The following is a 16,021-nucleotide window of genomic DNA, read 5'->3' as shown; positions in this document are numbered from 1 at the left end:
AAATAGACTGTTCTAGCACAGGGTCAGCAGCCCAGGAAGGTACATATTTCTGCTGTTCTGAGATGCAGGCTGTAATTTGCCTCAGTAAGTCACCGTAACTTGATTTTGGTGTATTCAAATCACTTTGTACTTTTGAAGTGCAGTTATCTTTTTGGTTGGGCTCAGTGTTTTTAAATGCACCTCCCCTTCACATGTCTTTTGGTTTTTACGAATTTTTAAGAGCTTGCAATGATTTACATAGAGTATGTTGCTACCATTCTGAATTTTCAGTGTCAAAATTTCATATTTTCTTTTATCACAAGCTTAAGGTTATTCTGTGTGTTTGTGTCCATCTCCTTTTCTCTGATTGCAGTTTGTTGGCTAGGAACAGCTTACATCATCTGTTGTTAAAGTGATGTTGTAAAGTGAAAAAAACTTCAAAACAAATGAGAATTTTACTCTGACTTTTTTTTTTTATATTGTCTTCTTGTGATGTTAAAGTCTGTCTGAAAAATGGGAATGGGCTCCTCTTGCCTATTTACTACTAGTGTTAAACACATCAAAGGAATACTTTAACCTACATCTAGATTTTGGTAAAATAATCTTTTAAAAATAAACATACATAGAGATGTAAACTCTACCTAGTGATATCTCGTTTGAAGCTGATGTTGGTAACTACAGCACAAAAAGATTGTCTATTTCAAAATAAACATCAAAAGATTTCATGGAACGCATTATGAAATTACTATGCCATCTTTACGGAACCATCGAGTTGTTAGGGTAGTATTGCTAGTGCAGACTGCAGAGGGAGCTAAGGATCTGATGTAAGCAAAAGTGCTCTTTGTGGTGAAGAAAGGTTAGGGATTTGTGTTCCTGTTTATTTCATGAGAGAAGCCGTGTCAAATCTCAGCTAAAATGAGAACGAGGAGAGCTTATTTTGAGAAGGGATAATACTATGGTATTTTAGGGCAAGGAGAAAAGAAATACAGAAGATCAGCCCAGTTATGAGACATGTGAACCTTTGAAAAATCTTAATAGCAAGAAACAAGTTCATGACAATAGAAGAGGAGAATGCCTTCATACCTGCATCGGTACTGGGGTGAAGTTCAGCTCGTACGTACTAGCTACCACCTTGCAAATCATCCTTGTGCTGAAGGGTTTTGTTGCAGATACCATCACAAGGGAGCAGCGTGCAGGGAAGCAGTGCAGCCATCCTGGTGGTCTGCACTCCCAGCCACCCATAGGTACCCTACACTGTCTCCACTTAGCAAAAGCTCAAGGCCCTTTTCTAACTCGTTTTGCTGTAGCAATTTTTCACTTGGATCAAGGCCAGCGTGTCATTAACGGAACAGAGAGAAGCGGCAAAGTGCAATATGGGTACCCAAAGACATGGCCAGAGAAAGGGAAACGGGGAGACCCTTCAGGCTAGGAACAGAGACCCTCTAAGAATGCCAGAACCAGCTTTCAATAAAACACGTGGCAGCAGGAGTTGTTAGTTCAAGGCATTATTAACAATCACTGCTGTTTCACAGCACATCTCCTCTGAGAACTTTGAACCAAAACATTTCCCATTTCTTTGCTGGGTCCTGTTTTCCCGCTTCTGCTTTGATTGCCCTGCTTCATTACAGCCTGCTTACCCAGAAATAAGTGTTGGTTTCTGTGGCGCTCACACTGTTTGTTTTAACAAGTCTTTATTATAGACTGACAGCACTTTCAATATGCTGAATCATACTCTGTAGAGGTGAAGGTATGATTCTGTTACAGATAGAAATGTGGTATTTATCCTACTCCCACTGATTTCGGTTACAAACTGCTGTTTCAGGCTGTTGGAAGCAAAGGCTGGGAGATATGGGACTGATTCTGGGCAAAGATTCAGGGAAATTTGCAGGGCTGGAGAAAAGACAGACTTCTAGGCATCCAGCCCGTTCATCCGTCTCCTGATTGTAGCGGACAAATTTTGAACCAAACTTGCAGGAGAATAAAGTTATCTCACTATCTGTAGAATTCTGGAAGTCCTTATTTTTTTACTCTTATTCCTTTCCTCTTTGTGCAGATCCTAGAAGAAAGTATCATGTGAGGCTGCTGGCGTATAACAGCATGGAAGAAGGTTATCAGGCAGACCAAACAGTCAGCACTCCAGGATGCGTCTGTAAGTGTTGCTGCATGAAGAATTTATTAAGAGCTGAGCTGTTTCAAGGTCCCAGCAGCTCTGTTTTTAACTATAAATAATCAATTAATTCAGTGTAAAACAGAGAGCCAGAAAGATCACGTCTGTGACAAATACCATGCTAGTCATCTGCAACTGAGACAGTCTCCGGTGTCTGTGAACCGCAGCTGAGGAAACAAGATAGCTACCAAGCACGTTTTCCTCCCCTCTTGGATGATCTGCACCATCTAACCAGCGACGTATCGTGTATCTTATTTCTCTCCCTTGTTTCTGTTTATAGTTTTGACTCTGTTGTTGAGTAAACAAGTGAGACTACAGAAGCAATATCTGACATCTTTTGGGGTAGGAGGGATCTTTAATAACCTGAACCAGGTTCCTGGGTCTGAGTACCAGATAGTGCTGGGTAGGGGCAGATGTGAATCTGAACCTGTGGACTCAGACCTGTCCCTTAATCTTACCAGTATCTGTATACAGTTCGTTAAATACTTGGTGCTCCTTTTCTTGTTTCAAACAGCTGTCCGTGACCGCATGGTGCCACCGCCACCGCCTCCTCACCACCTCTATGCCAAAGCTAACACCTCCTCGTCTGTCTACCTTCACTGGGGGAAGCCTGCCTTCACGTCTGCGCAGGTCGTCAACTACACCGTCCGCTGCAACCCCGTGGGGCTGCAGAACGCTTCGCTGGTTCTCTACCTGCAGACGTAAGTGCAGCACTGCTAATGAGCCGCGGGTTCCCAGGCCAGATCCTTCCCACTCCGTTTCTATCTTCCTGCCCTCTCGTAACAGCCTTTTACTGGAACGACTTATCTCCCTTGGAGGACCGTGCGTTTTGCCCAGTGGTTGGCTGGTTCTGCTCCTGGAATCATTTAAATGTGTTCATGGAACAGCTGAACACTCAACCTGTGGTCCTTGTGCTAGATCCCTGGATGAGCTCTGGCATTCTAATGGCTCTTTAGCTGTCGAAGTTGAATTTAATTTTAAGCTCCTCTTCAACTAAATGAAATGGAATACCTGTTTTATACGTAGCTTGTCTGGGCAAAGACGGGACTTAGTCCAATGTTTGATCTTAAGACTGGAAGCAATTTTTGAGTTTTGAGGGGCCAAGAGTGTGACTGTGGGAATGCCACATTCCTCAGTGTGCCTGTGCTGGGGCCGTGGTGCTGCTGAGGGAATCCGTGCGTGTCGTTCCCTCAATGCCTGGGTTGACTCAAGCCTTCTAAGTAAGAAAAATGCTGTCTTAAAAGATAGTTTCCATCCAAATATTGATGGTTTTCTCTTCAAAGAACACATCTCCTGCTGTATAACTCCTGACTTAATGATTAGATACAGTATAATCACCATGTAAAATTCTTAGGGTGCAGTCTGGAGCACAGCCATGAATGCTGCTGTTTGTGACAGGATGAGAGCATTGCAAATATCGGTGACTGCCTTTGCAGTACGGAAGATGAAAATACTAAGTAAGATTTCATAAAGCAGTATCTGTAGAGTGACACCATTTTAAATTGAGATTTAATCTCTACTTGGGTATTATCACCCGGAATTAACCCTGGTGTATCTGAAAGATCTCTCCCTGCCCCCAGAATCAAAAGAAAGCAGAAAGTCTACAACTGACTTTGTGATCAAATAGTAAACTGCAGCATTACCATTAATATAATAAATTTTACAATTAACAAATATGACTACAAGATGAATAGGGAACACTCATATTCTACAGAGATCCCCTAAACTCGAGGTGACAGAGGCCCGAAGTGGAAGGGGAAGCCTATTTTCTGTGAAATGAGAGGCAGATGCAGGAGCGGCTGATGGAGCCCACAGCGTGTGCCTTTTCAGCTGTGGTGCTGGTTGTAGCTTTAAGTGTTACTCCAGCTTGAAGCATAGTGTCCTATGGAGAAATGTGGAAAGAGCTGAGTTTGGGATACCTACTGGTGATCTGAGCAATAATATTCTTGGACTGGCTTGTGCGTCAGCTGCCCGAACCACCTTTACAAAGACGTGAGCTCAGGCTGTCAGCAGGCAGTGTCCTCCAGAGAGCGCCAGGGTTAGCACAAGTACATCTGGCAGGTAGGCAGCGCAGATGGACCACGGGTCTGGACTTGAACTGGCTTGTCTTCTCTCGAACTGCTGGTGAGAATGTACTCACAGTGACTAAGAGATAACATTTGAGTTCGGGATATTCAAGTCAGTTGCTGCTTTTACATTTGTTTTATTCCTTCGTCTGTACAGGTCAGAGACTCACATGTTAGTTCAAGGTCTTGAGCCAAAAACCATGTATGAATTTGCAGTTCGGCTGCATGTGGACCAGCTTTCCAGTCCCTGGAGTCCAGTAGTCTACCATACTACTCTTCCAGAAGGTAAGGCACTAGGAGGGGGACCACATGGTTCTAAAAAGAACGAAAATCCCTGAAAAATTGCTTATTAATTTTAAGCTGTCTGTAGGAGACAGAAATACTGTCCTCTGAGATGCAGATATTGCTCTTCTCGGTGAGAGAGATAAAAATGCTGTCAGGAAAATCCTTTTTTTTTTTTTTAACTGAGAAATTCTTTTTTCAAAATCTACCTAAAGTCAGCAACAATTTTTATGTAAAATGTGATACACTGACACCATTAGCAACCGCTCAATGGAAATGACTTGAATTAAAAATTTAAAATACGTATTGAAGAGGCATGGCTGATTCATAGGCATTATGAAAACATATTTTAAAACCCGTAAGGTTTAGAAACTGTAGGAATACAAACTGTATTAACACGTCTGCTGCCCTAGCTGCTGGTTTGCTTTTTTGTCAGCTCGGTCAGCGAAAACCAAAAACCTTACTTTCATGTTCTCAGCACTGCAATGTTTGGGATGTACCTGTTTGCAGGGTAACGATGTGGGGTTTTGGCAGTAAGTGTTGGCACAACATCCACTGGACTTGAAGGAAAAATACAAAATTTGCCTTTACAGAATCTAAACTCTTGACCAGATCAGGGTTAACACAAGAGTTTTTCTTGGGGCGCACTCTGTGTTTGTTTATGTGTTGTTTATCAGGGATGTAGCAGTAGCCACTAGGTCTGCACATCAGTTTCTGAGCAATTTAATTGCATGTAAATTAGGTTAGCCTAATAGCATTGTGTTACTGTTCTCACAGCACCATCTGGCCCTCCAGTAGGAGTGAAGGTGACTTTGATAGAGGATGATACTGCTTTGGTTTCCTGGAAGCCACCTGATGGCCCTGAAACAGTTGTCACACGATACACTATCCTCTATGCATCCAGGAAGTCTTGGATTGCTGGGGAGTGGCAAGTGTTGCACAGAGAAGGTAAACTAAAATCATAAACCTATGAAGTGGGGACACAATGATGCTGCTTCTAACGTGATGTGTTACTTTCAGCTCCCTTAGACTACAAGAAGAAAGAAATTTGTATGAATGTTCACATAGAAGTTACCGTTAGTTTAGCATTATTCCCATGGTTGGGATGAAAATGTGATTAAAAAAACCAGTTATGGCTCAGAAGGTGAGGGGAGAGAGGCTGGCTGTGTTGCTCTAGAGCTCAGTGTGTGCACGTGAGCCAACATGTCTCATAAACCCAGTTCCATCCATCTCGGTTCTGTGGTAACCCTGACTGTGATGGTTTCATTTTGTAAGTGCACATTTTCAAATCTGCAGTCTCTGAGGTGCCTTGCTCTCCAGAAACAAATTTATAGTGTGGCTGTGTGCGTTTTTGTGTTTCTTTTAACCACTGCCAGCCCAGGTAGCTCAGTTTGCTTAATGAACTTTTCCCTGCTCCCAGCAAATTGCTCTGCAAATTCAATTTGACCCTCTGGCTCTGTTCTGCTCCTGAGCCCCAGCTAGCTAATCTAACAGTAGCTCAGGTATGGTAACATCTGCAGTCCCATCTTTGTGATTAGATGTAGATAGAGCCTCAACTTTTATAGGCACTTTCCAGAATAACACCGCAATTTGAAGAGCTGCGTCACGAACAGTTTAGAATTTATAGAATTTATCCTATAGCCAGAAAGAAAGAAAAAGGCATTTACTGTTGGGCTGATACTCAAACCAGACTGAGTCAGTTCAGAATAGATAATGTTCTAATCATGTATTGAACCAGAGAGGGGAGCTCAGTGTCACAGGGCACAGTCACTTGCTCGAGTAGCTTACTGAAGAGGATTGCCCAGGAAAAGTGGCTGTTTTGTTGTTCCATGTCGTTTCATGGCTGAAAGCTTAGTTATCAGCAGGAGAGTGAGGCTTTAAATTTTCTGTGGAGAAAATTCATAAAACTTAATGAGTGTGCACTCGCAGAGGAACATCCGTTTCGCCATCGGTGAGGGTGAGCTGTTTTAGCTCAAAGACGGTGGCTGTCCTTTGTGCCGCGCCTGAAGAGAGGACCAAAGTCCAGCAGTCCCTTTCAAAGGTGGCAGTGCTGCTTTGGCTTTGCTGGAGCAGGATGGTAGTTGTCAGGCTAGCCTCAAATAGAATGGTCAGCTGTGAAGAATAAAATGACTATTCATCTTAAGCAAAATTTGTGAAAAATAACTAGTCTCTGAAATAGCAATGAAGTCTAACTATAGGTGGAAGATTGAGCCCATGGTTTTTCACTATTAAAATTTTTCAGAGATACAGTGCTGTAAAGTTGCCCCATTAAATTGTTGAAAGAACCAGTGAAGTAAAGTTGTCATGTTAAAGGACCAATTTAATATTAATTTTTACTTGCTAAAAACCCTGTGGATTTAAATTCACAGAGAGCTTATACTGAAGAGTAAATCTTGTCCTTCTGGTGATGACACACTGTATTTGTCGTATGCAGCAAAGTAACGGAATTGCTTTCAGGGATGTGCTTCAGCTTGGCTGTGGCTGTGGAACCGAACAGCACCTTGAGTGGCATTTCACCATGGCTCTTTTGAGTGAGGGGACAGCAGTAACAGTGAACGTTTTCATGTGTTCCCATATGGAAAGTGTTGGAGGGATGAGCAAATGGAGAGCCATAAATCTCAGTGTATTACTATGTCCATTGATGCTAGTCCCTAATTTTGTATTTTGACAGGTATATTAGGGTTTGAGGCATGGCATCGTGGAATTCGGGCATCTTGACACGTTAGAACTATCTCTAATGCTTTTAGTTAAAAGTACAAATGAAAGAGTCTGTGAAAGAAAATTAGAATGTAGAGGTAAAATTGGGCAAATACTGTGATAGTCCCGTGACAGTCCTTTCATAGGTTAGTAGCAGGGTTTGGGGGTTTTAATGCATTTATTCTAACAAGATCAGCTAACCCTATGCAACAAATAGCATTGTTTTGTCTTGACACTAACTTTGTTCTGCAGAAGATTTGTGAAATCTGAACGCCATTCCTTTCCTGTACCTCCAAAGACACCCCACCCACATAAAACAAATCAAAACCCCCACCAAACCAAACCAAAACCCACAAACCCACCCTACCACCTATAAAAGCCCTAGCGTGGGCTTGAGTTTATGCATGAAAATTTCTACCAATCCACGAACTTAAAACCCAAAACCCTCTAATTTGATTGAGCTTGCGTTAGAATTAGCAAATTGCGGCAGAATTAGCAAATAGAACTGAAGGTTGGTGCCGAGCTGTGATGTGAGTTATCTTCCAGCCGCTTCCCCCTTTTCCCCGGTTCTCTTCAAGTGGATCGGCAGTTACAGCCTTTACACCCTTGGTGGGCAGTAAATCAGCACAAAGCCCTTACTGGCTTTAGCAACGCAGCGGATTTGAAAGGAGCTGGTGGGAAGGAGCCTGTCATATTGAAACATGACCTTTCGCCCTTGCTGGTGCTAAATATTACAGCTCCTTTGGTTACAGATACCTCACGTTTTACTTCAAATGCTTTCGGCTAATGGATGCTTTTTACAGAAGAGCTGAAATAGCTTTTGAAGTAGCTTCCCTTTTGCCAAATGTATAATCTTTTCTGTCAACAAAACAACCTTATATTTTATGCGCTCCCACGATACTATAAATTCTGACTTCTGAAACTGATCTGAAAGGTTGAAATGTAGACTTAAGTCTGAGACAGTGAATGAAATATGTGAAGGAGAACAAGGGATAGATTTGGTCCTGTAACTGCTGCTATTTAGGGACAGAAAAGCAATATATTTCTATGGGAGGAAGGAACACGGGCATTTTAGAAAGGAACGGGAATTTTAAGCAGCGGTCCACAGTCCCTGGACAGGCAAAGCTCTCACTGACTTTGATCGGAGTTTTGCCTGTCTAAGGACAACGCAAGGGAATCCTGTTTATGTTCTTAATCTGTTTTTCCTGCCTTCAGGGACTTTAGGAAATGAATCCTTAGCATGCGAGAGAGACATTTTCTGAAATATTTTCAGGAGCACAGCTTAGATGCACAGTAATTGAGGAAGCCTACGCAGGCCTAAATAGGGTTTAATTTTATTTTAAAAGCGTGGTATAATGGACTCTTCCAAATCTGTCCTGTTCATTTTACCAACTAGACCTGAAATTTGATAAACTGAACCTGAATTACTTTGTTATGACAATTTTCATTCACATTCGTGGTACAGTGGATCTGGGAGAGGCACGTAGATTAGTATATGAGAGGTCTGACACACTGGTTTCTCTGCCTGACAGTCTGGTTAATGCCTGGAGCATCGTCTCACAGATGCAATCACAACATAAATGCTGTCACCCCGAAATGCAGTTAGTGCTAGATCTGGGATTAGTGTGCTGTGTGTCCCAGCCAGTGCTTGACGCTCGGGTTTGAACTGTACTGGCACTTGGCAGTGTGCTGTGCTCAAGCAGTACGGGGAGAAAGGGTGGAAGGGGCAAGCAGGCAACCCCAGTGTTCATTCTGCACCCTGTAACCCTGCAGGTTAGAACATATGAAAGTGATCCCAGTCCTCACACGAGTTTTGGAGGTGGTTTTGGAAAGAAAGCGTAGGTCCTCATGTCTAAATCTCATTCTGCTCCCATGGGTTTTGTCTCACTGGAACTGTTTATCAAATCTTTTCACAGGAGCAATGACCATGGCTTTGCTGGAAAACCTCGTAGCAGGAAATGTCTACTTGGTCAAAATCGCAGCCTCCAATGAAGTGGGAGAAGGACCCTTCTCAACTGCTGTAGAACTTGCTGTCCTGCCAAAGGAGACATCAGAGTCTAATCAGAGACCCAAACGCTTGGATTCAGGAGATTCCACCAGTCAGTAGCAATGTTTTGATCACTGCAGCCACCAAGCGCCAGGAAGAAAGACCCTGTTTGTTCTAGCTTGTAACCGCTCCCTGGGTGACCATTCCGTTTTACGTGAGGCAGTCCGAACAGTGTGGCGTCTTCTTCTCAGTGAAACCACTTTGGGATTTTTATCTCAGTTCAGCTCAGAACTGGTTTAATTCTTTTGCCCAGAAGTTGGAAGTTTGCCTTTCAAATGAGAATACGTAACTGTGTTGAATTTTACATCAGTATCAGCTTTGCAGCCACTCTTCTAAGGCACTTCATTTAAGGCCTGTATTTGGCTTGAGACGCCAGTAGCGCTCGGTCAGTTAGCCCAGCAGACATGAGTCGGCATCTCAAATAAACCTGTTGAAATTTGCCAGATCCTGGTATTCTAGCAACCCAAATCAATCTGTCAGTCAGTGACATACCAGCATATGTTTTCACCAGAGAAGTCAGCCCCATGGGCAGCTCTTTGGGGAAGACTGTGTGTTACCTCGTGGAAAGTAAGGGAACAGCAGTGCTATCTCCATACCAGAGTGGAAGAACACATTGTCTTTGTCTGATGTAGAACAGGATTTATCCTGGTGACTTGTTACAGATTTTTAAAGCTATTTGGGGAGACAAAAGCTAGTAATTATTCAGGTACATGAACCTTTTAACCTTTCCTTGTCACTACACATTGAATTGTGATTAAAACACAGAGATTCTTTTCTTGCTTAGGTTTTCTTCCTTCCTGGAATTCAGTTATTTTAGGCCTGAATAAGCAAATAGTCATGCCCTTGGAATTAGGTTAATAGACATATGATGTCAAAGCATAAACCAAAGTGAAGGTGACGGTGGCTGGAATTCTCCAAGCCTTTTCCCCATGTTGTCTAGTAGCACACTGTAAGAAAGGGGTTGGAGAAAGCTCCTCTGCTCCCTGTTGTAGGTCACTGAAGAGGCACTGGAGTGGGGCAGTCCCTTCTTCCCCTCCACACCAGCACTGCATACACTCCTCTGTTCAGTCACCAAGTTTCGTTTTCAAAAGCATCAAAATGTCTATCAGAGAAGGTCTGGAAATCTCATTAAGAGGAAGCATTTGTCTCTGTGGTTATGACTGTAGCCCTGTTAATATTTCCTGACAAGGAGCAGCGGGTAACTCTTCTTATTTACTGAGCCTTTTCTAATGTTCTTTTTTGCTGTAGCTTATTCTGACTATTATCGCCTGGACCAGAAATCCATGACTGGCATTGTTGTTGGGGTTTGCATAGCCTTGACCTGCATCCTGATCTGCATCCTGATCCTCATTTATCGCAGTAAAGCCAGGTATGTGTCTGTTCTTGAAGGCCGAGCTCTTTCTGAATGCCCTGATCCTTGGGACATGCCTTCTTCTCCAAGAGTGCCAAGTTCTGTGCTCTGTCTCTTCACCTGTTCCTACCTGCAGTGGACACAAAGCACTTGGTTGGCTCTTCCTACCCTACCTGAGCCCCTTCTCCATTGAAGAGAAGGAAGAACCCTCAGCGTGAGTCAGTGGTGCTTCGACAACCGAGGCACGCTTTCCAAATAACCCCCCCTTTTGAGTCAGATAAGCGTGCTGCTGTACATCATCTGCTCCTCCCGCTGAGCCCGCCAGCCTGCCCAGCCCCGGTGTGCAGGGCTTTAGCTCTGGGGTGGCTGGATGAGAGGAGCGCTGACATAAAGCAGCTCCATGATGCAGTTTCTTTGCAGTGGGGCAGGCCACCATCAGTCTGTCTTGTCACCAGCTGCTATGGGGCAGAAACTGGCCCGGAGACTCTGCCCATAACTTTGGGACCAGAACAAATAAAGTTACTTGAAATAATAAATTAAAAAACTGTCTGAAAGTAGATTTTAGTAGCCAGGGCTTTTTAGCATATGTGCAGGAAAAAATATGGATTGGGAGACGCTCTCTGTGTAGCATGGTAGAAAGGTCTTAGTATCATTAGTGGTTACTTTCTCCAAGTAATATTACCAATCATGACAATTCCTGTCTGCACATAAGCTTGTAGCCTCCTGTGTATGATTAACTGGGAGCAGATGTTATTTTTATCACAGGCAATAACATTTAAATTCCCTGAGAGTTAGGAGTATCGTATAACAAAATGTAAATGCCAAGAGTATACCAGTATTACTTGATTAATAATAGCTTTGAAGTTTATCCATGATTTTTTTATATTTTCTTCCTGTGGGTCAATTTTATTCCTGCTTCACATGTGTGTAGGAAAACATCTGCTCCTAAACCTGCGCAGCAAAGCACTGACCAGCTGTCACATAACAGCATCTCATTAGCCAGTGCTAATGAGGTGGAGAAGAGTATTGAAGGAATTGCCGAGAATGAAGAAGCCTTCTTGCCAATGATAGTGGGAAACAGCTTCATCGATGCTAAGGTACCGTGAGCTTTACTCGCTCCCAAAACAGAAACCTTTCTGTAGAATTCACTGCTATAACATCAGAGTCCTTGCCAAAGGTACACTACAAATCCGCAGGGGGGTTTTTAATGGGATGAGCACAGGCTTGGCAATGCAGGGTCAAATTTTCAAGACATCCTAAAGTTCAGCCAGAGATCTGACACTGCACTCTGCAGACTGGAGAGTTTGGCTCTGGCGCAGCATCCCAGGATAAAAGCTCCACAGACTCAGGGCTGCCAGGTGGCCTCGGCTAGTCCAAGGAGATAGTGAGAGTCTCCTTGTCGGGACCGAGTTCAGCAGGTGCCTGTGCATGATCTAGTCGAGCAGGATGCTGAGTAGGTATTAAAGAAAATACTGGGGTTTTGTATTTTTACTGGTAAGACAACATTATATTTTATAAATGCATATCTGGTCAAACTATAAATGAATCTGGGTGGCAGCATGTATCAGGAGGTGTGCAGAGTCTTACAGGCCAGGAGTCCCGTGTGGCAACACCACGCTGGCCATGCTTTCGCCTGCAGACCTGCTGATGTAAGGCTCGTTCTGCACACCCTGTGAACTCGGATGGAGCTGTGCCCTCAGGATGGATGCAAGAGCTGGGAGACGGACCCCAGTACAGGCACGGACACGGTGTGTCTGAATGGTCACACTCAACGTAGTAAAGGCAGAGCAGTGGCTGCGATACTTTTCCGTCTGTTTGTAGTATTACAGCTGTTGGGTCTGGCCTGGGGGTTCGCCAGATTTAGTGGATCTGGTCTTGACTCGTCTCAAGAAGTAGATGAATAGCAGACCACAAAAACTTACTGAGCACCAAGACTTCATTTGTCCTCCTTTTCAGTATAGGGCAAATAAGTAGGAATAGAAAAATATTTTCAAATACCATAGGAATTTAATTTGTTAAAAGAAATGTCTGTGTGCCTCCCTCTGTTGTAGGGGGGAACTGATCTGATTATTAACAGCTATGGGCCCGTCACAAAGGCTAACTGCAAGAAGAGGTGGCTGTTCTTCCAGGATACTAAGAAGGTGAAGACGGAGGAGGTAATCGGTCTAATGGGCAGAGATGCACAACCTTTACTGTAATACCCTGTATTTGCAAAGGAAGATACGTACTTTTCTATTTGTGGAAAAGCATAATTAGTGGTGGAAATCTTAATTGGATAGTTTCAGCTGTGTTAAGGCTGATGGTGTTCTGCCTTGTAGTAAAATCTTACGGAAGTCTCATTTTCTGTCCCAAGGTGTCAGATATTGTAACTCTTTACCGTTAACTGATTACTTTCTTGCCTGTGCCCTTTTGTCTGGGAGCAAAGGGATTCCTGTGTACTGGGTCTCTGCATAGCATCTACAGTACTCCATCTGCAGAGACTTTGTATAAATACAAATACAAATTAAATATGTATTTATAAATAAAAATAATATAAAAATATAAAGAATCCCATTCTACCCTGACAGCTAAAACTTTGTTTGCTAAAGAGAAACCAAAAGAGAGAAATTAAATTATTTACCCAAAGTACTGAAGAAATTGAGAATCTGAGTAGAACTGTCTGGCTTTTGAAATTGTTGCTCTGGACACATTTGCTATTTGGATGAGAAAAATACAATTTAAAACTGAAGTGTTCAACCAAATCCTGAAGGTTATCATGTGAATTCACACCTCTGGGGCATCTAACTAATGTTTATTGAATTGTAACGTGTACTGTGTTCTGTATGTTTAAGGAATATGGAAGTCTTGATATCCATGTTGTAAATTCGTATTCCAAAATATTTCCAGAAGCAGCTGCATATTTCTGATGCCTCTAGAAGAAAAATATTTGCTGCCACCCACAGAGTAATGCTTAAAGAATATGCATGAAGGGATGGGAGAGAGCTCTACCGCGTATGGTTTTAACATACCATTCAGGCCTCTCCAGTGAAATCGTTCTTGATTAGCCATGCTTACCTAGAAGGGATTATTTCATCTATTATGGAAAAGTATGAGCAAGACTTGAGATTGATCCTTTTTAGCCTCCTGTAGGAAAGCCCAGACTGTTTGAGCTAACGCCGTTAGAGGCACTCTGGTGGAGTAGGAGACAGGAAATGCAGGAAAAATTCAAATTATGGCTCGGCTTTCCAGAGGCTGAACAGCCTTTTTCTCTCTGCTCTTCCTGTAGCCTCAGAGAAGGTTTGTCCAGGCAGCGTGTCTGTATCAGCCAGGCACCGCTGTGCTGATCAGCGAGGACGACTCCCCCAGCTCTCCTGGCCAGCAGTCTGACTTCCCGGGGCCGTTCGGTGTGGCTGCTGATACGGAGCACTCGGCCAACAGCGAAGGAAGCCACGAGACTGGTGACTCTGGAAGATTTTCTCACGAGTCCAACGACGAGATACACCTCTCCTCTGTGACGAGTGCCACGCCTCCCACTCCCAGTCCTTTTGTGAGCAGTGACTTGGGTACGAGCGTGAGGAGCTCCGCAGTAAGTCACTGCGCAGAGCCTCCGCTGCTGTTTGCTGCTGACCAGACTCCTACCTCACTTCTTCAGATACACTCTGCGGTGCAGAACTGACACCCCTGGGGCCACGCCAGGCATTCTCGCAGCGTATGTCTGTTCGAAGGACAATGAACAGGGAGCCAAAGTTTTACTGCGGAAAGCCTGACTAACCTAGCAGGTGATCCCACACTTCTGTTGAATGTTGGTGGTTTTTTGGTTTTTTTTTTGATTGTTTTTTAAAACTCACTCATTTTGAATGTTCAGTGGTCAACAAATGTGAAAGGACAGTGAAGATTTCTGACTGAAGTTAAAAATGTGTCACTGGAGCAAAGGGAAGGCTGTTGGCCCTTTTGCTGACTATCTACCTCAGTTTGCCGAGAGGTGAACTCTGAATGACGAATGCTTTACCTCATTTGTGTTCTAGTTGGTCTCAGCTATGGAACTGATGATACTTCCTAGTGGTGGTGTTTTATTTTGGGTTGGTTTTGTTTTTTTTTTTCCCGGCTGTGTGTAGAATGTGTGTGTGCGCGCACGTGCGCTCAGTGATCAGGGAGTTGTATAGGTAGGGGAACAAGGTTGTTTAGCTGAAGCTCTGTCTTTAAAAAGAAGGAAACCTCAGAGTATAAAATGTAACGATTTAATATGGTTGACATAGAGGATGTTAAAAACTGGGAAAACCGGAGCTGATGCTTCCACGTGTACAGCCCCATTAAATTTCTTTTACCTCTTGATTTCTCATAACCCCAGTAAACCTAGGACAGTGCCTTTCCCCGAGAAACCTGTGCCAGCAACTGCTGACAGGATGTATGCCGTGTGCTTCGGGCTCTGGGACACATTGGGTTCCTCCCAGTGACAAATGTTGCCCCCTTATTGACAGCTGATGCTAAAAAGCATGGCAAAATGAAGAAGTATTCAGCATTTCCAAACGGTTTGGCTCTGCCGCAGAGTCACGGAACAGATAATACTGCTGAGTACTCCAGTATCACAGTACTGCTCAGCAATGGTGCCTTGCATTATATATTATGAAATTACTGATTTGCCTTATGCCTTTTTAGTATTCATAAAGTTGCTCTGGAGTACAGGAAGATGCCTTAAATGCTTCTTAGATGTTTTGAGTGAACTGTATCGTGTGTTTAGAGTTCATTTTTACCCAGCTTTGAGTGCTGATAAGCACTGCTAGAATCAGAGTGTGTCTCAGAGCTGTTGTTAGGATGCAACCCTGCTCCTTGCCTTTACCTAACGTGCTGTTAGCCAAGACTTTAGCTCAGGGAGTGACTTCACCCACATGCCAATCTCAAACTCTGATTAGGCTACCATGAGAAATAAAAAAGCCAGAGCTTTAGTTGAAGAGTCTATTGAAAGAGGTGAGTACTGCTACTGCCTTGAACCCATGCAATTCCCGTTTTATACTACCTCCTTTAAAAGTTATTCTAGTGTTTTTTGGGGTTTGTTGTTGTTGTTGTTTTTTCCTGTACTCAGGGAACAGTTTGTTACTTTTGAGCTGCCTCACGGAAACGTGGAGCAAACTGACAGGGTATCACGTTTTGTTTTTTAATAGGAGAGAGGGAGAGAAAGGGAGGAGGTTGGAATCATCCCATGTTCTAAACTTGTCTGTATCTATATCCAGTCCTCTTCTCCACTCCTCCTTTTCCCTGTTTTACTTTGAGAAAAAAAAAAGAAAAAAAAAAGGCAAGCAAGAAAATTAAAAAAAAAAAAAAAAAAGCATATGTTTTTACTTTTAAAAGCAATGTTTGAGATGTAAGGTGAGAAAGCAGCCCTAGGAACTCCTGGCTCTATTGAAGTCTGTCAGAACTCCCGTTGACTTTACTGGGGTCAAGATGTCACCCTTTAG

General features: G+C 43.3%; 1 protein-coding gene across 1 annotated transcript in view; it reads left to right on the top strand.

Moving 5' to 3' along the window:
- Positions 1–14,244, top strand: part of PRTG (protogenin) — an 84,637-nt gene extending 70,393 nt beyond the window's left edge. The window contains 9 exon segments of the mRNA XM_086471759.1: positions 2,033–2,128; positions 2,661–2,847; positions 4,370–4,497; positions 5,272–5,442; positions 9,108–9,290; positions 10,487–10,607; positions 11,521–11,686; positions 12,641–12,745; positions 13,855–14,244. Coding sequence (XP_086327885.1) covers positions 2,033–2,128; positions 2,661–2,847; positions 4,370–4,497; positions 5,272–5,442; positions 9,108–9,290; positions 10,487–10,607; positions 11,521–11,686; positions 12,641–12,745; positions 13,855–14,244 — 1,547 coding nt within the window.
- The last annotated feature ends 1,777 nt before the right edge of the window (positions 14,245–16,021 follow it).

Source organism: Leptosomus discolor, chromosome 11, assembly GCF_034619465.1.
Source record: "Leptosomus discolor isolate bLepDis1 chromosome 11, bLepDis1.hap2, whole genome shotgun sequence".
Lineage (NCBI taxonomy): Eukaryota > Metazoa > Chordata > Aves > Leptosomiformes > Leptosomidae > Leptosomus > Leptosomus discolor.
Note: the sequence above shows the minus strand (reverse complement) of the source record. Positions and strands in the feature narration are given on the sequence as shown.